The sequence below is a fragment of the Schistocerca serialis genome, chromosome 4 (assembly GCF_023864345.2).
Source record: "Schistocerca serialis cubense isolate TAMUIC-IGC-003099 chromosome 4, iqSchSeri2.2, whole genome shotgun sequence".
NCBI classification, from domain to species: domain Eukaryota; kingdom Metazoa; phylum Arthropoda; class Insecta; order Orthoptera; family Acrididae; genus Schistocerca; species Schistocerca serialis.
Window position 1 is genome coordinate 408,469,298 of NC_064641.1, and position 20,537 is coordinate 408,489,834.

The 20,537-nt window shown below is 43.2% G+C and overlaps 1 protein-coding gene across 1 annotated transcript in view; it reads left to right on the plus strand.

Moving 5' to 3' along the window:
* Window positions 1-655: 655 nt before the first annotated feature.
* Window positions 656-20,537, plus strand: part of LOC126474064 (uncharacterized) — a 30,927-nt gene continuing 11,045 nt past the window's right edge. Inside the window, exons 1-2 of the mRNA XM_050101474.1 lie at window positions 656-681; window positions 837-1,060. Of these exons, the coding sequence (XP_049957431.1) occupies window positions 937-1,060 (124 nt within the window). The 5' untranslated portion in view covers window positions 656-681; window positions 837-936. The remainder of the gene's footprint in view (window positions 682-836; window positions 1,061-20,537) is intronic.

Sequence of the window (20,537 nt, forward strand, 5' to 3'; positions counted from 1 at the left end):
TAGTTATTCAATTTCTGATAGCTTGGCAAATTACTTTACCAGGTAGTATATTCATAATTACACCACTTGCATAGTTCAGGACAATAGCACAGTAACAAAGAGTTAAAGATAGGAAACCAATACAGGTTTAGATTACGACGTATCTTTTTTTTATTCGGAAAAGCTACAAAGGGTAGATTCGATCCGTGAAGTACAGGATCGATATCTGTACCCTTACATCCCGCCACATAGACATCTTGTGTACTTGCAATGTGATGATGGATACTAAACGATTAAACTACGGCTAATAAATAGGCGTCGCATTACGCGCAACAACAAGAAGGCGCCCGCCCTTAGAGCAACAGTCACGTGTTTTCTAGGCACGCTCTGAAAACCCGTGCGGAACCGTCAGTGCCTCCGTGCGCACGCGATAGCCGGGAGTCAATAGCGCGTGCTTCCTTCCACTAGCCAATTAACACGTTATATTTTTCGACCATTCCTCACAGAAACACAGGCATGGAGGCAGGGGGGCGGGGGAGGAAGTTCGTTACGCGTGCTGGGCTTGCAGACTTCTCCAACGCTCTGCCGCCGCCAGGGTTGGCTGCTGCTGTGTGACTGCCATAAAAGATACACGCGTCTGCCGCCGCGTCCCACAACACAGACGCAGATCCTCACAGCGAGACCCACGCGACACCGCTTGCTGTATGTAGCTTACAAAAACACCGGCATCTTTTTTTAAAAAAACCACCAAAACACAGTTACGTTTGAATCATGCACCATAGTGTTCAGTATGTCTCGGTACTGACTGTTGTGTTGTTGCTGAAGTCTGCTAACAACTCACCGATTATCGCCTTCAGCGCGTCTGAAGTTGACGCAACGGAAAACGAGGTCGTGGATGTGCCGTGTCTCTTTGGTAGACTGAACTGTGACGACCGCTCCGGGAACAGCGATGGACTGATGGGCCGCAGTCTTCAGGAAAACAGTTCTCCGGTGTTCAGCGACAGAACAACAATATCGACGACCGAGAGAGGTGCCAGCAACGACGATGCCGAAGAAACATCCGTAGCTCGTGACGCAAGAGGTTTGTCATACACTTGTTTCATTAAAAATTCACCTTCAGGATCTGCAGAAATCCTTGCGTCTTAGTACATTGTATTGATACCACGTTACGGGCAACAGAGAAAGGATACATTTTTACACACATGTCTTCGTTGGACGCATAATCATTTGCAAGGGACGTCTTAAGCCCATTTGATCCCATGCAAGTATAAAAAAATAAAATTTCTAGTCACATTAAAGGCTTTTTCAGTAGCGCAGTTATTCTGATTAGACTATGTTCGCGGAACGGCTCTATATCTACATCTACATCTGCATACATACTCCGCAAGCCATCGTGCGGTGCATGGCGGAGGATGCCCTGCATCATTACTCGTCATTTTCTTACCTGTTATACTCGCAAAGAGAGCGATGGCAAAATGATTATGTATGTGCCTCCATACAAACTGTAATTTCTCATATCTCATCCTCGTGGTCCTTACGCGAAATGAATGTTGGCGACAGTAGAATCGTTCTGCAGTCATCTTCAAAAACCGGTTCTCTAAATTTTTTCCGCTAGTATTCCCAGAAAAAAACGTCGCCTTATCTCAGCGAATTCCAATTTCAGTTTCCGAAGCAGCTCTGTAATATTTGCTGGTTGTTCGAACCTACTGGTAAAAAATCCAGTAGCCTTCATCTGAAATGCTTCAATGTCTTCCTGTAATCATTCCTGCTTTGTATCCCAAACACTCGATCAGTACTCAAGAATGGTTCATACTAGTGCCTTATATGGAGTCTCCTTTGCAGATGAACCACAATTTCCTAAAATTCTCACAGTAAACCGAAGTCGATCATTCCCCTTCCCTGCTACAGTCATAATATGCTCGTTACATTTTATTTCGCTTCGCGAAGTTACGTCTAAATAATTAATACACGAGTCCTTGTCAGGCAGCATACTACCAACGCTGTATTCGAACATACGGTTTCTTGTTCCTACTGGTTTGCATAAACTGACATTTTTCTCCATTTAGAACTAGCTGCCACTCACCACACTACTTAGAGTAGTTCTAGTGATTTCTAAATGATAAGCTACAACGAGAGTTAATTTTTTCATGGACTGTAATCTAACTTCTTGCCTCCTGGTCCATCTTACAATAGCTCCCAGAACGATAACATTACTCCTCGTGTCTGCCAAAAAGTGGTCAAAGTACGCTCATGGTTTATATTGTAGATCTGTCGTACAAATTGCGTTTTTTTTATATAATGGATAGTATTTGCAACAGAAATTATCTACAAATTATATGCATTAAAATCAAAAATTTCTAGAGAAATTCCATACATGTTCCATGAACGCGTTCACTTTTTATAAAATTTGGTTTCTAAGAGAAAGCATCAAAGCCTCTCTTGAGGTTCTCAGCGTACAATCTTTCACAGAATTCAGTTTTTTCTATCTCTGTGAGTGAACACGGTGATGGTAAGCACATAGCCCTTCGTGAATATATTGTTGTTGCTGTTGTGGTCTTCACTCCTAGGAATGGTTTGATGCGGCTCTCCATGCTACTCTATCCTGTGCAAGCTTCTTCATCTCCCAGTACCTACTGCAGCCTACATCCTTCTGAATCTGCTTAGTGTATTCATCTCTTGGTCTCCCTCTACGATTTTTACCCTCCACGCTGCCCTCCAGTACTAAATTGGTGATCCCTTGATGCCTCAGAACATGTCCTACCAACCGATCCCTTCTTCTAGTCAAGTTGTGCCACGAACTCCTCTTCTCCTCAATTCTATTCAATACCTCCTAATTAGTTATGTGATCTACCAATCTAATCTTCAGCATTCTTCTGTAGCACCACATTTCGAAAGCTTCTATTCTCTTCTGGTCCAAACTATTTATCGTCCATGTTTCATTTCCATACATGGCTACACTCCATACAAACACTTTCAGAAACGACTTTCTGACAGTTAAATTTATACACGATGTTAACAAATTTCTCTTCTTCAGAAACGCTTTCCTCCCCATTGCCAGTCTACATTTTATATTCTGTCTATTTCCACCATTATCAGTTATTTTGTTCCCCAAATAGCAAAACTCCTTTACTACTTTAAATGAATATATTATACTTTACACTTTAAGTGAATATATATAATAGATAATTATGTTCCTAAATTCTATTCGAACAGCCTAAGCTTTTGGACTGCTGTAATCGTTCTCAACTTTGTAGACGTAAACATTCTGAAACAAAATTTTATCAATATGTACAAAAAACAACACAGTATTCAGTGTGGCAAACATAGATATACATTGATTGTTGACATTTAATTATCTGTGAGTGTTTCCGTTTACAGTAGTCATAGATATACTTACCTAGTAGATTATAATAATATCGGCAAACAGTACACTGTCATTTTAAATTATTTTATTGATTACAAGTGTCTGTAGGTAACTGACTGTCTTTTTCCCAGAATATTGCAGTAATATCAATATCCGGCAATCTGAGGTGGTGTATTGGCTACGAAACTGAATTTGCATTATGGAGGAGCGTCGATCAAATCCCCGCCCACCCATCTAGTCTTAGATCTTACATGGTTTCCGCAGATCGATCAAGATGAATTCCGGGACAAATCTTTTGCACGAACGCAGCCGATATCTTTTTCAATGATCGTACAAAGTGAGATCTAATGACTTGGTTGTCGACAGGACAATAAAGGCAAATCTTTCTTCCTTCGATGCTCAAGACAGCGCAGTGACACATCCGTTACGTATCTGGGCTTCTTGTTTTACTATACGTTTCGAGTTTTATGTGGTACTCAGGAATCACGTGGAACGAGTTCTGGAGTGCATGATTTCTCAAGGCGTAGTTGTGACCCTGCCAATGAACTTAATCATAAAAATGTGCTATATCACACCTGATACTGACAATGAATGCATTACTATTTCTTTGCAGTTTTCCTGACTAATTTACTTTGGTGTCATTTATGCTTGCATTACCCTCAACGGTCTCTTTCAAACCCATAAACTAAGCCGTAACGTTGTTATGGGCTCCATTTTGAGATCGAAGTCACGTTTCAGAAATTGATGATTCACTTCATAGTGAGTTACTAGAGTCATACTAACGCATTCAGTCATCCTCATGGATAATTTCGTTCGTTCGTAGTTTCTTGTTAGTGAAATACGTAAACGGCGATTTGTTTTTCATAACATATGTATCAAACTAATATGGTGCTTGGAAGGGAATACTTCAAGTACCACCATTATTTCCACATTTTTTGTCGTATTTGCGAATTGTGTTTCGGAAGAAAGATTGCTCGTAAGACTTTATTTCGGCTCTAATTTCTTTAATTACAGCATCAAGGTCACTTCACGAGGTAGACACGGGAAGAAGTAATATACTGCTTAATAATTCTCCGAATGTACGTTCTCAGAATTATAAAGGAAAATGACATCTTTTTTACGACAAAGACTGTATGAACAAATATTTTCCATAAAATTTTACGTTAAGTCGCCATGTCGTTGTCCGTCGTGAGAGGTAATGCCTGAAATGTGGTATTCTCGGCACACCTTTGACACTATGGGTCTCAGAATATTGAATTCTGTAGCGATTTCTGATATGTATTGTCCCTTGCGTCTAGTTCCAACTAACACTCCTCGTTCAAAGCCAGTTAATACTCATCGTGCCCCCATAATTACGTCTCATACTCTTCACATGAATCATCTGAGTTCAAATGATAGCTCCGCCAGTGCACTGCCCTTTTATATATTGTGTATGCGATACTACCGTCATCTGTGTCTGTGCATGTCGCTATAAAAAAAAAAAAATTGTTCAAATGGCTCCGAGCACTATGGGACTTAACTTCTGAGATCATTAGTCCCCCAGAACTTTGATCTACTTAAACCTAACTAACCTAAGGACATCACACACAACCATGCCCGAGGCAGGATTCGAACCTGCGACCGTAGCGGTCGCGCGGTTCCAGACTACAGCGCCTAGAACCGCTCGGCCACCCCGGCCGGCTCATGTCGCTATCCCATGGCTTCTGCCGCCTCGTGTAGAGTCTCTGCATTTGTACACCAAATATAACGTGGTAAACTTATCACTCACTTCTTAACTACCGTGCAAACGTCATTGGCTCAAACGAGGTAAACCAGTCGTGAGCATAAGAAATATGAACACTGCCTCTCCCCACTAATAACACCATAGTTATCATTCAATAACTTTATATTGTCCAAACATTTTGACAGTTGATGCTTATACTTTCTGTAATCTGTTCTGTACACATACTTTTAGAAAAGACAGTGTTATGGCATGTAGCGTCGTCAGTCGCAACGCCTCATCTTCTTTCTGTGAGATTTAGTTCGTAATCTCAGAAGACTGAACAGTGAGTACTGACGTATATATGTAGAAACGAACAGTTTAATCACTTAAAATATGTACCTAATATATTTTCTAAATTGTTATCTTGATAATAATTTCCATAGCAAAACACTGTAATTGTAAGCTTGACCGCCGTTCGTACGTATTTACACGTGGAGACTGCGAAAGACAGAGTTATTAAGGACGGCACGAGTAGGGCCAATGATCTAGGAAGAGATGCTTGTTATGTTGGACGTCTGAATGTTCGCTAAAAATGTAAGGTCTGAAGTGAAAGATTATCAAAAGGGGAACATTTTAAGGCCAGGAATTTTCTCTGATACTTCGAAGTTGATCAACAGCAGCCTAGAAAGACGTAACAACTGTCGGTAATCTTAATATCAGAATGCTAAGTAACAGATGGAGGTACTATGAGTGGAATCACGATGGAGTTATTCTCCTAGGGCGAGAAAGGAAGCCAACATGCTGCGGATTTCCATACGAGTAAACACGCTGATGAAGGAACAGGTAACACTTTTTTTTTTAAATTGAAGGACTTATCAGATGTGTGATTGACGATAAGCATTTGATAATCTTAAGTAACTGTAAAGCTGAAGAGAGGAATTATATGGAAAAGTTAGATACGGGTTCAGGGAAAGAAATAAAGTGGGTAGAAAAGCATCTAGAGTTTTGCAGTGTTTCTTCTGGTCGCAGGGAACATTCTATGCCTATAATAAGAGAGAAGAAAAGACAAAGACATAGAGATGCATGCAGATGAGAACACAAATCCAGATCGTAGCGTAGCAGTGATTACTAGCATGCTGAACACTTCAAATAAACGATTAAGTGAGATACTGAAAATTTATACGAAAATGAAACAAGTCGAAATTCTTGGAGTTTGCAACGCAGACCATAAAAAAATGTGTCGAGAGTAAACGATGGAATTTAATTGTAATAAAGAAGAAATAATGGTTCAAATGGCTCTGAGCATTATGGGACTTAAGATCTGAGGTCATCAGTCCCCTAGAACTTAGAAGTACTTAAACCTAACTAAGTTAAGGACATCACACACATCCATGCCCGAGGCAGGATTCGAACCTGCGACCGTAGCGGTCGCGCGGTTCCAGACTAAAGAGCCTAGAACCGCTCGGCCACGCCGGCCGGCAAGAAATAATGAAGACGGACAACTGGTCCTGAGCACTGTGACATAAAGCGAAAACCAGTTGACATGGGTAACGTAGGAAAGACTCTTAACTTATCGATAAAACAGTAAAAACGTAAGATATGAGAGCAGAAGGTGGCGGAATATGTTTCTTAGAGATGGTACCAAGAGGTTGTGTAATGAGGATTAATCACAATGGATGACAAAGAAATATAATTTTTTTTCGAAATATATGATAATAGACAAAATCAGTGTCAAAGAAGAGAGGCAGGTATGGGCTGAAATTGCTATACTTCTGTTCAGTGTAGAAGACGAGATGTTACGTAGCGGGACAACATAAAACTAATCTAAGATGGGAGGACCTTTGCCTTCCAGGGTCTAGTGCTCTACCGACATAACTACCCAAGTAAGATTGACTACCAATCCTCATAGCCCCGCTTCCGCCATAACCTTATCTCAAACCTTCCAAACTTCACGGAAGTTCCTCTGTGACATTTGCAGGACTAACACTCCTGGAAGAAACGATATTGCGGAGATATGGTTTAGCCACAGGCTGGGGGATTTCAAAGAAAGAAATTTCACTTTGCATCGAATTTTGCGCTAATATAAAACTTACTGGCTTATTAAAACTGTGTGGAAGTCTGAGTGTCTAGTCGAAGACTTTAGCCTTTAGTGCTCCTCCTACTTGGTTAATTCAGTCGGTGGAACACGCACCCACAAAAATCAAAGATCCTGGTTCGAGTTCCGGGCCGGCACATACTTTTAATCTGGTAGTATGTTTCATATCAGCTCACATACCTCTGCAGAGTGAAATATTCGTTCTTGGAATTATTTTATCTGAAATGAAAAGTCAAAGAAGCCAGAGACTTCTGTCGGATTTCCAGGTAAGCGTTATCTTACACTAACGAAGGAAGTACCAATGGATAATCAAATACTCAGTCTTCGACAATTTCAGATCCAGTAACAATACTTGTAATCGTGGGAAAAAAGTACAGGGACAAATGGACAACCAACAAAAACTGAGAGGAAGTAAGAAAAGTGAATGATCAAGGAAAACAAGTCTGTGAGGGTGGAAGGTAGGGTTGCAATATATTCTCACTGTTGGACAAGCTGGACGTCGAAGGAACAGCAATGAAAGTGTGAGTGAACAGACACCAAATCTATACTTTGTGGGCAACACATTGCTGTGTGCGAGCATGGTGACGGGTCTCTACAGTGGAAGACAGAGTGTGACATCGTTCTCGAGAGACATATTAAGATCACGGAGCAGGGAGGCATCAATTTGGACTTCAGATTACCACTGCGATCACTTATTCTGAGAGCTCAGAAACGTGTTTCTCCTTATTTTAAATGTCATGAGATTGGTTCTTCGTATCCATGCATGACTTTTGTCGCACACCCTTTCAGCTGCAGTGAAGATGTAATGGTACTCTTGCTGAAAGCAGGGCATCCAGCCGTCTACGAGAGAACGATCTATCGCCCAACAATGCAGTTATTGTTTCAGTCGCTGAACTGTACTACGAGCTTTAGTGTCTTTTTGATTCGTTGAATCACTTAACGCACGTAATTTTATTTCATTTGCACTATTTCTTTGGATTCCAGAATGAGATTTTCACTCTGCAGCGGAGTGTGCGCTGATATGAAACTTCCTGGCAGATTAAAACTGTGTGCCCGACCGAGACTCGAACTCGGGACCTTAGCCTTTCGTGTGCAAGTGCTCTACCAACTGAGCTACCGAAGCACGACTCACGCCCGGTACTCACAGCTTTACTTCTGCCAGTATCTCGTCTCCTACATTCCAAACCTTACAGAAGCTCTCCTGCGAACCTTGCAGAACTAGCACTCCTGAAAGAAAGGATATTGAGGAGAAATGGCGTAGCCACAGCCTGGGGATGTTTCCAGAATGAGATTTTCACTCTTCAGCGGAGTGTGCGCTGATATGAAACTTCCTGGCAGATTAAAACTGTGTGCCTGACCGAGACTCGAACTCGGGGCCTTTGCCTTCCGCGGGCAAGTGCTCTACCAACTTTTTTTTTTTTTAATTATGATGTACATCCGTAGCAACAACAGAACAAGAGTCTCTTCTAAACTATGAAAGAGAATTTGAAACCAATAGTGTGGTGATAGATAATAAAGAAAGAAAAACAACGTAACCAAATCCCACACGCCATTCCGTGTGCATGGCCCATCTGCGTACAGATTCCATGTTCCAAATTGGTACAATATTTCGCAGCGTTTGGAGCTCCATAACGGCGGTCATCCTCTGCCCGGTACTCCCCAACTGTGAGGGGGGTTATCGAAGACACTGCGTAAATAGTTGGCAAATAGTTGTCGGTATCGGGGTGTACACTCAAGTGTGCTATGACTGTCCTGGAGAAATTGCCAGTAATCAAGCACCATCTTCTCATCATCTCCAAAGAGGTAGTATATGGACATGCCTTTAAACCATGTGAGAGCATGAGTCTTCGCAGGTGGGAAATAAGTATCCTCTGGACAAAGGAGGAGCCGTGGCTCAATTGGGCGAGGCGCGATACGTAGGTAGCGGGCGAGGATCTTCTGCACTAGCAGCCATACCTCTAACGCCGATCCACATATTAAACGGTGGTCGTCAGTATCCACGAGGTGGCAATGTGGACAAAGGGGGGAATCCGCCATCCCAATAGCGTGCAGCCTTTGTCGTGTTACAACCTTCCCGTTCACCACCTGGTACCACGCGGCTCGTACCCGCGTGGGGAGGAACGACTTCTGGACCGCTCTCCACACTGCAGGCCATAGGGTCGTAGGGCTCTTCCTCTCAATCACATTGCGAGGGATGGACCTTAGCAGCAGTCTGTAAAAGTCTCTCGCCTTGGGAGGGCGAGTGTTGGGAAGGTCTGGGTGCACGTAACTATACTCAAGAATAAATGCCGAGAGGTGCGAGAGTGAGGGTGTAATGTGCGCAACCGTGACAGGTGGCAGAAGAGGCGCCGGAAGCAATTCGTCTAACAGACGACCCGTAAGGGAAGCATCTTTGTGGGTCCACAATTTCATCATTGTGCACAAGTATAATGCTGTAGCCCTCGCTCGTACATTTATAAGTCCCAGTCCGCCATCAAGCGGAGGGAGGGTGAGTGTTTCGTAGCGGACTTTGAATAGGTGTCCGGCGGTAAGGTAATATCCAAACGCTGCTTGCAGTCTGTGTGCCATCGCTGTCGGTATCGGTAGGACCTGGGCCATGTGGATCATCTTAGTTGCCACGTGAAGGTTGAGGTATTCCTAACGCTGTAGGAGGTCCATCCGTCGAAGTAAGTTCCGGCGAACTTCTGTGCGTATTGCCTGTAGTATTCGTGCATAGTTCATGGCAGCTGTGCGGCGCACATCCTGTGTAAATGTTATGCCCAAGAAACGGATCTTGTTAACGAGTGGGAGTGGGGCTAAAGCGTCCTCCTGTAGACCTCTCCCAATGGGCATCGCTGCCGACTTGGCCACATTCATGAGGCTGCCCGCTGCCAAACCATAGCGATTGATCCATTGTATCACCGAGCGTACCTCGTCACCAGATCGGACAAGTAATAGAAGGTCATCAGCATATATCCTGCAGTGAAAGGTGTAGTCCTCGACCGTCCGACCTCTGGAAGGCTTGTGTATCGGTATTAGGAGACCTTCCACGAATGCAGGTGGCACGTGAGAACCGGGGGTCATCAGTTCTTGGTACATGATGATCCATTGGGGCATCATGAGATCGCGGAAAGTACGATAAAACTCGAGCGGCAGTCCGTCTGGCCCGGGAGATTTGTTGAGTGCTCCCTTGTTAAGCGCGTCCACGATGTCGTCTCGTGTAATCCCACCTAACAGCGTCGCCGCTGCTGCATTGTCGAGGGTGTGCGACACGTGCTGCAGTATGTCGTGATCGTCCGCTCCCTCGTCCTCTGTATTCACCTCGTCGTAAAACCGGCGATAGTGATCTGCGAAGGCTTCTGTAACTGCCGCCTGAGTCATTACGACCCTACCACCTGGCAATACGAGGTCCGTGATCAGCTGCTGTCGGCGTCGGCGGCTGTCGAGCACGATGTGATGCATAGACGGGTTTTCTCCTTCCACTCGGTCTTGACGTCGCGATCGCACTACGACCCCCTCCAAACGTTTCCTCGTAAGAGACAATATTTTACCTTTAATTCGGCGGCTTTCCATTTGTCGATTTGGAGATGGTGGTTGGCTGTCGAGTTCGCGAAGCATCATGTAATAAAAGTCCAATGTGTGACGATGCCAAGCTGCGATATCTTTTCCGAATTGTGTTAGCACACGCCGAAAAGCTGGTTTTGCACAGTCCACCCACCATGCTAGAGTCGATGGGTATCGGGGAAGACGACGTTCGCAATCCAGCCATGTGTTGGCGATAATCTGACGGCATTCCGGGGCTTGAAGATGTGCCACATTCAGCTTCCAGGGTCCTCGGCTGCGCCATACCCGCTGCTGTTGTAGAGTGAGTGTGCATATGAAAGCGCTATGATCGGAGAAGGCAAGCGGCCAACGTTCGGCGTCCAATACTCCCGGCGCTAGAGCTCGTGATACATAAATGCGGTCTAGGCGACTGGCGGAGTGACTAGTAAGGTATGTCGGCCCGGGACGTTCACCGTGCACCGTCTCCCACGTGTCGGTGAGAAGCAGATCTCGAATCAGGAGCCGAAGTTCTTGACAAGTCGAGAAATGTGGGACTTGGTCTTTGGGGTGGAGCACACAGTTAAAATCGCCCCCGAAGATATATTGCTTGAAGCGGCTGATAAAGAGGGGGGCGATATCCTCCGAGTAGAACAGCGATCGTTCGCGGCGTTGGTCAGTTCCTGATGGAGCGTAAATGTTAATGATGCGCGTTCCCAGTGCTGTGATCGCCAGCCCCCTTCCTGACGGAGGGTAAGTCACTTCGTCGATGGCAATTCCGTCGCGCACTAGTATTGCCGTACCGCTGCCATTCCGGTCCGCCGGTGACACATATGTCACATAACCGTAGAAAACGGGGAGGGCCGCTATATATACTTCTTGCAACAGGGCAATGTCAACATCCGAAGAACGAAGCATCTCACGCAGCAACTGGATCTTCACTGCCGTTCGTATCGTGTTGAGGTTAAGCGTGGCGATACGATAAGCTTGTTGCCGAACCGCAGGTGTTAAGTTATCCATTAAGACTGGAATTACCTATGACGCTTCTGACTGTATTGACACCTCCGCATCCCCCCAAACCTCACCGGCAGTCCTTGCTAGAGAGTCGGCGCCAATGGCGTGGGCCCTGTTGGCGTAACTTGCATGGTTCCGTTGTCGTCGTGGTCATCCGCCCACGTCGGGGAACTGAAAGTAAGATCAGCCTCCCTAGCTTCCTCAGGACACGGCATGGGTGCTTGCATTCCAGAAGGTGGTGGGCAGCATCTGTCCTGCAGCTCGGCATCCGAGTTTGCCACTGTAGATACATGTGGTTTGTCCTCAGTTTCGTTCGATGGTGTCACACTGCAGCAAATGGCGGCTGCCTCTGTGGTAGCGTCGTCATTGAAGGTGGAATCGTCATCCTCTGGAGGCTGTGTCGCATCCCGTTCGGAAGTTGCTCTACGCCTCCGCTTCCGTCGCTTCGGAGAGCGTTGCTTCCTGGTGTGTCCTTCTGTGTCAGACGATGGCAAAGAGTCACGACGTTCCGGCACAAAGGCAGCCGTAGGCACAATAAGCGAGTCTACGGCCATGCTATCGTCATGTATGTTGTTATCAGTCGACGGGGGCGGCGGCATCGGAGTTGAATCCGTATCTTGTGGAACGGGTGTGTCATCATCGCCCTGTATTGGAGCATGGAGCCGCGACCCAACAGTGGATGTCGGCTGTTGTGGTGAAGTAGTAGCTGTCGTGAGGGCTGCTGCATAAGTCACAGGAAGCAGCGTCGGCTGCGATGGCGGGCCCACTTCAGCCGGCGGCAGTTGAGTGATGCGACGTTGCATACATTCTAATCTGAGGTGTCCCTCCTTCCCACAACCAGAGCAGGTCTTCGGTTGCCCATCGTAGATGACGATGGCACGGCAGCCACCGATATTCAGATGTGAAGGTACATGTCTTTTAAGTTCTATTCGAACCTGGCGGACGCCGTTCAGCACAGGATATGTCTGGAATTGCGTCCATTTTTCCGCAATATGATCATGGACCGTGCCGTAGGGGCGCAGCGCTGTCACGACGGCCTCCGCCGGTAGTTCGAAAGGAAGTTCGAAAATTCTGATCGTGCGAAGTCCCATGCCAGAATAATCGACGTGCACAGTCCCCACATTGCCATCAGCATGGCAGAAACGGAGGCCCTGTTTCGTGTCCCGAAGGATCCGTTCACATGTTGCGTCGTTGATGATCTTGACGTATACGATACTACTCACAATGGACAAGTGAATGCCGAGAATGTCGGTCGCCGGGATTTTAACTTCTTCTCGTAGAAATCGTTCGACTTCGAGTGCTTTGGGCCGTGCAAATTCATTGCGGAACGTAAATTTGAGCGTCGATTTTCTGTATTGGTGCGCCATAATGATCTATATGCTGAGTACGGCACGCGCGAAACGGCCGAGTACTACGTAAACAACACGAGCGCTCACTCCACGGCAGGAACACAAACAGCGCGTCCTCACCGCAGCACAGCCAAAGGCCAACTGTTTGCCAACTGAGCTACCGAAGCACGACTCATGCCCGGTACTCACAGCTTTACTTCTGCCAGTATCTCGTCTCCTACGTTCAAAACTTTACAGAAGCTCTCCTGCGAACCTTGCAGAACTAGCACTCCTGAAAGAAAGGATATTGCGGAGACATGGCTTAGCCACAGCCTGGGGATGTTTTCAGAATGAGATTTTCACTCTGCAGCGGAGTGTGCGCTGATATGAAACTTCCTGGCAGATTAAAACTGTGTGCCCGACCGAGACTCGAACTCGGGACCTTTGCCTTTCGCGGGCAAGTTCTCTAGTTGCATATCAGCGCACACTCCGCTGCAGAGTGAAAATCTCATTCTGGAAACATCCCCTGGCTGTGGCTAAGCCGTGTCTCCGCAATAACCTTTCTTTCAGGAGTGCTAGTTCTACAAGGTTCGCAGGAGAGCTTCTGTAAAGTTTGGAATGTAGGAGACGAGATACTGGCAGAAGTAAAGCTGTGAGCACCGGGCGTGAGTCGTGCTTCGGTAGCTCAGTTGGTAGAGCACTTGCCCGCGAAAGGCAAAGGTCCCGAGTTCGAGTCTCGGTCGGGCACACAGTTTTAATCTGCCAGCAAGTTTCATTTCTTTGGATTGTTTGACGTTTTTATCGATGTGCATGAAGTGCCCAACTAGTCATTTTCAGCTTCCTCTTTATACTTTTCTGTGGTAATTCTGAGGCCACGGTAGAGACCATAAAAATCTATCAATCTGATGACCGCGTTTTGTTCTTGTCATAAGTGTCCCTAAGGTTTGATAACTTCGACATCATTTCACATATTAGACATACAGTAACACAGGCTCCATAGAACGAATGCCTGTAATAGAAAAGCTTCTCTCAGTGGTCTGTGTTTGTTGATAAACACAAGCGGGGAATGCATCCTATCGCTATCAAGATACTAACAATACAGAAATTCCTTTTCCTACAACTAGTTTGAGATTTTACATATTTGGCAGCATTTATACGAGTATAAACAGATAGGATGTCAGTACCGGAATAGCAAGGGGTACGAAACTGTACACCCTGCTTTCGGTTACACCCTCTACTACGCATTCATAAATGTAGTTATTTAAGGTTTGCATAGTTCTGCAGTACCAAAGGAACGAATGTTGTTGTGTAGTGAACTCTGTAGTGTGGTATCGTATCGTACATATAGAATTTTCCAAGGAAAGTGGTAACGTGATTGAATTATGTGTGTGTTTGGGACAGAACTTCATTTCGAACAACTTTCATGAAAAGGAAAAAAACTCAAAATCCAAAAGCAAAAATTCTATTAGACACGTTATGTTACAATCACACTTCCTCATGCCTTTAGTAGTCGCAGTCTGGCGTGTTGAGTGAAAACCCATGACGGTCAGCGCTGGTACATTGAAAAATGCTTCAATTCTGGCTGTTGTTATCTGTTTGTCGTAACTTATACCCTTCCTTAGTACATGTGCAGTTGTTTTTCTTGTGTAATCGTGCTTCGTTACAACTAATGATTTCTTTTAGTTTCCACCAACAGTGGACGTCGTAGCTCCAAATTACTGGTAGATGCTTCATCGAAGTATTTCAGTTTCGGTGACGTCTTCGATGTAAAACGAAATTTAAGAACGCACATCAAAAGTTCCTGTTGAGTTCTTCAACTGTCATAAAATTTATTGTCTTATTAAGTGAAGGAATGGGTGAATTGTTATACCATGGAATCAAAATAACGCATGATGGACAATTCAGAGGAAGTAAGTGCGCAGCTCGTGGTCTAGTGGCTAGCGTTGCTGCGTCTGGATCACGGAGCCCTGGGTTCGATTCCCAACCGGGATGGGGATTTTCCCTGCCCGATTACTGGGTGTTTGTGCTGTCCTCATCATTTCATCATCATCATCGTGATTCGTGACGGTGGCAAAATTGGACTGTGAAAATATTGGAACTTTGTAAAGGCGCTGATGACCGCGTAGTTACGCGCCCCACAAACCAAACATCATCATCATCAGGGAACATAAATAACAGAGTACCACTTACACAATGAAATATGCTGGTATTATAAACGGAACTCAATTTAAAAAGATGTTCCTGAGAATGAACATCTGAATCAGTGCATTGTGTGAACGTGGATCATGGACTGTACAAAACCTGAAAAGTACCGAGGCGTTTGAGAAATAGCTTACTGAAATATGTTGAAAATTAAGAAATATTGGGTCTCTAAGTAGGTTCGGCGAGTAAAGGAATATGTGAAAAACACTAACAAGAGAACAGATGATCGAACATGTGTTTAGACATAATAGCAAAAGTTGCAAGGTATTACAAGCACCACAGACAGCAAAAAGTCTATGGGGAAACAGAGACTGGAATATAGACAACAGGTTACCTGGAACAAATTGTGTAAATTAAGGAACATTAAATAATAGGCTCTTACTAGATGAGGCATTACAGGTGGTTAGACACGGACTCATATTGGGAAGGATGGAATTTCTCTATATGTCCATCTTGATTTGGGTTTCCGAATCACTAAGGCAAGTGAGGCAAGTATCGAGGTGGTTCGTCAATCAAAGCCACGGCCGACCACCTGTCCTTTTCTCATAGACTACTTGTTCTACACTCATAAAGCACGTTGTGTATGCTGTGTGTTGTACATCCTGACCTATTCTTCTGCGTTGAGTTACCTTGACAAATCCTATATCATTGTCAGTTGATCGTTGGATGAGTAAAGAAAAATAAGTTATGATTTATTTCTTATGGCTGTGCACCACAGTGTGATGGGTATTATAGAATGAATAAATAATGGCACTGCATGTTTGAGGCTGTTCTGGGGTGAACTGACTGACATAGCACAGTGCTCACTTAAGTTTTGAGTTTGTTATAACGTAGAATAGGCAACTGTAATTTTGATTAATATAAAAACATCAGTAACACGTTGTAGTGTATTCATCGACAAAGAATTGTATCTCTGAGCAGTTAGACAATGAAGCATAGTCACAATATTAAATATTTAGTTTTAGATGTGTGGACTCAAACATATTGTATTATTCATGATTGTTGGAGAACAAGTGGCTGATTTCGTAAATATCACTGAACGTATAACTGCAATCCGACATAATTTTTGAATGAGTGATTTATTTCGCACTGCACACTATAACAAACCAAGATTTACTGCTAGTTCCGAGTTCAACTAATTGCGAGCCCACCTTCTTATCAATGATGTTTTTGTTTCTATGTGATATTGTCGTCCTGCAGAAGTTAGTTATCTACAAATTTCACTTTATAATGATCAAAATTCAAAGAGCAGTATGTACCTAAGCAAAATGTAGTCTGGTTTTGATTCTTTTACATCATTTGTAACTAATGACACAAAGACAAAATTACTTTCCAAATTTTTATTTACATAATGACAAACAGGACTTTATTGTTTATCTAAATGAGAATCATCATTACATTTCAGAAACACATTCAACATCTTCAGAAATAAATTATCTTAATGTAAAAACTAAATGTAAGCAAACTTTAAGAAATGGCATACTTTCAAAATTATAAAATTTATTTTGTAACTGTATAAATTCAGGAATGCAGAAATACAAGTCACTTAGGGATGACATAAATGGGAAGTGAGGGAAAGCTAAGGCTAAATGGCTACGTGAAAAATGCGCAGAAATCGAAAAGAAATTATTGTCAGAAGGACTGACTCAGCATGTAGAAAAGTCAAAACAACCCTTGATGAAATTATAAGCAAAGTGCTGTAGCATTAAGACTGCAAATGGATTCTAATGTTAAATGCAGACAGAGCAGATAGGTGGGAAGAGTACATTGAGGGACTCTATGAAGGGAAGGACTCATCTCACGCGACAGAAAAAGGAACGGGACTCGATAGGGAAGAGGTATGGGATGCCCTATTAGAACCAGAATTTAGAAGAGCTTTGGAAGGCTTAAAATCAAATAAGACAGAAGGGATAGATAACATTCTACCAGAATTTCTAAAATCATTAAGGGGAGGGGAAACAAACTACTATTCACTTCGGTGTGTAGAATCTTTAATACTGGCGATGTGCAATCAGATTATGGAGAAACATCATCCACACAATTCCCAAGAGCGCAAGAACCTACAAGTGTGAGAACTGTCGCACAATCGGCTTAACAGTACATGCATACAACTTGCTGATAAAAATAACAAATAGGAAAATGGGAAAGAAAATTGAAGATGTGTTATATGACGATCAGTGTGCTGTTAGGAAAGTTAAAGGCACCACAAAAGCATTTCTTACGTTGTGGTAGATAATGAAAGCAAGCCTGAAGAAAAATCAAGACACATTCATAGGATTTGTCGACCTGCAAAAGTTTTCGACAATGTAAAATGGAGCAAGATTTTCGAAATACTAAGAAAAATGGGGATAAACTATAAGGAAAGACAGGTAAGATGCAATATGTACAACAATACTAGGAAAAGAGTAGGTTGCTAGTTACTGTAAAAATGAGACATTAATTTTCAGAGAGACACAACGAAAAGACTCTTGCACGTTTAGATTTTGGCCAAAGCCTTCTTCAGAAAGAAAACACACACACATCTACGCAAACAAGCACACTTCACAAACACATTACTGCTATTTCCAGCAGCCCCAGTCAGAATGTTTTCTGGTCAGAGCCGCAAGACAGAATGGTCACGTGATGTGAGCTGCGCTGACTTGTGTGAACATGTGTATGTTTTCTTTTTGGATGAAGGCTTTGGCCAAAAGCTAACTGTATAAGAATCTTTTAGTTGTGCCTGTCTACAGTTTAATATGTCATCATTATGGTGAGTAGTAAACTATCCTTTTCTGAACAGTGTTGATATTTCAACCTGAACTTTCCATTGTTTAAGGATACAGGGTACTTATAAATGGTGGAAAAAACGAATTTTTATGACTTCTTTAAAATTCTATAGTCTTTCCTGATTACATTGATATGTACGTTATAGGGTTCCAAATGCGAAGTGACCTATATATACCAAATTTTTAAGTTACGGTTATGTATGCCGCCATGCTCCCTTTATTTCTGTTACAGAAACCAGTCTTATTTCGAAAATAACTGTGAACTTTCCGTTTTCAGCGATTATACGTACGATACATTGTATATGTTGGTAACAGTGCACGTTTATAGTGTCTGTAAATGATTATTTTTGCTAGTATTTACTTATGCTTCGCTTAAGCAGTTTGTTCATGTATTGCTGAATGTTTGTTGCCCAATTGCTACATATAGTTGTGGAAGTACATATCCTTTAGTGTTCAATAAATACGAACTCTGCCATGCATCAAGAAATTCAATTAAAGGAAATTCTGTGGTAACCAGTTCACAAACAAAGCAAGCCACGCTGTTGAAAGTAACCTATGTATCAGTTCTTCATGGAAGAAACCCACATGGGACGCCTTCTGGTGATTCAATTTTTTTTTTTTTGTAAACAATGACGCTGTTTGTAGTGGATTTGTTGTTGTTGATGTGGGCATCTTATCTTCTTTGATAAAGGAAGTGGCGAAATGTAAACGATGTGATGGTATAGGCTGTCTGGAAATTACTGAACAACAAAGCAGCAGGAAGGGTTTAGCGTCAAAATTAGTTGCACTGTGTAGATCCTGCAATAAATCTACCTCGAAAATGACATCGAACATTGTGCATAATTCATATGATGTGAATTTGAAGTTAGTGTATGCAATGCATCCAATAGGAAAAGGAAAAAAGGCTGCACAAACGTTTTGTGGTTTGATCGACCATCCTCCTCCTACAAGTAGGTGCAGCAAGTACATAAAAATACTTTTAGGTGCCTTGACGCTTGTGTCTAAAGCATCTATGAAATATGCAGTAGAAGAAACTGTAAATATTAGTGGAACCAGGGACATTGCTGTTGCACTTGATGGGACATGGCAACGTCATGGACATTGTTGCTTAAATTGTGTTATAAGTGCTACTTCTCTGGAGAATGAAAAAGTTGTTGATGCTGAGTGCTTATCTATGTACTCCCACACCTGCCATGGTAACACTGAAGGACATATTGAACATAAGTGTTTTAAGAATTAGAATTAAAAGGAGGTATGGAGTATGATGGAGCTCTACAAATATTTCAGAGGTCGGTGCCTGTTTATAACTTTAGATATACGAAGTACCTAGGCGATGAGGACTCAAGCTTTCAATAAAAAGTAATGTGTTCAATGTTTGTGGTGATACTTTGGTAACAAAATTGGAGTGTTGTGGACGTGTGCAAAAGAGGGTGGGTGCTACACTGAGGAAGCTAAGAAGAGAAATGAAAGGAAAGTTTCTATCTGGTGGAAAATCTCTGTCTGGCCGAGGCAGATTGACAGAAACTGAAATAGACGTTCTACAGAGTTATTAAGGACTGTCCAGTAGAAGTACTGCACCTCTGAATGATGTTACAGCAATGAGAAAAGCTGTATGGGCCACCTACTTTCATAAGATGTCCACAGATGACCAACCTGTTCACAGACTTTGCCCTAAAGGAGCAGATCCTTGGTGTGACTACCAAAAAGCCAAAGAAAGTGGTCCTGAGCCTGTTATGAATGAAGTAAAACCAATTTTTAGAGACATGAGTGACCCCGTTCTGCTTAGTAAACGTCTTTATGGGGGCACTCAGAATACAAATGAAAGTTTCAACCATTGCATATGGGAAAGATTACCAACAATGTTTTTGAAGGACTAAATAAATTGCAAGTTGCTGTAATAAATGCACTGATATGTTTCAATGATGGAGTGATAGGAAGGTTGGAAGTCCTGAGAAATTTACGCATAAAATGTGGCTCTAATATGGAAGATATATTGCTTGCATGTGATAGACAACAGGTGCATGAAGCTGAAAGATTCGCTTTTCAAGTTACCAAAGAAGCAAGAAGTGCTAAAAGCAATGCCAAGAGGAAGCCTGAAGATAAAGAAATGCTGCAGGATGAAGACTATGCTTCAGGAATGTTCTAAGGCACAGTTTAATTGGACTTACATCTTCATTCACAATTTCTACATCTACATCTACATTTATACTCCGCTAGTCACCAAGCAGTGTGTGGCGGAGGGCACAATTCGCGCCAAAGTCATATTCCCCCCCCCCCCCCCCCCTCTGTTCCACTCGCGGATCGCGCGAGCGAAAAATGACTGTCTGAACGCCTCAGTACTAGCTCTTATTTCCGTTATCATGATGATCATTACGCGATTTGAAAGTTGGTGGTAATAATATACGCTCTATATCCTCGGTGGAAATTGGATTTCGGAATTTAGTGAGCAGCCCCTTCTGTTTAGCGCGTCGTCTATCTGCAAGTGTGTCCCACTTCAAACTTTCTATGAGATATGTAACGCTCTGGCGATGGCTAAATGTACGTCACGAATCTTGCCGCTCTTATTTGG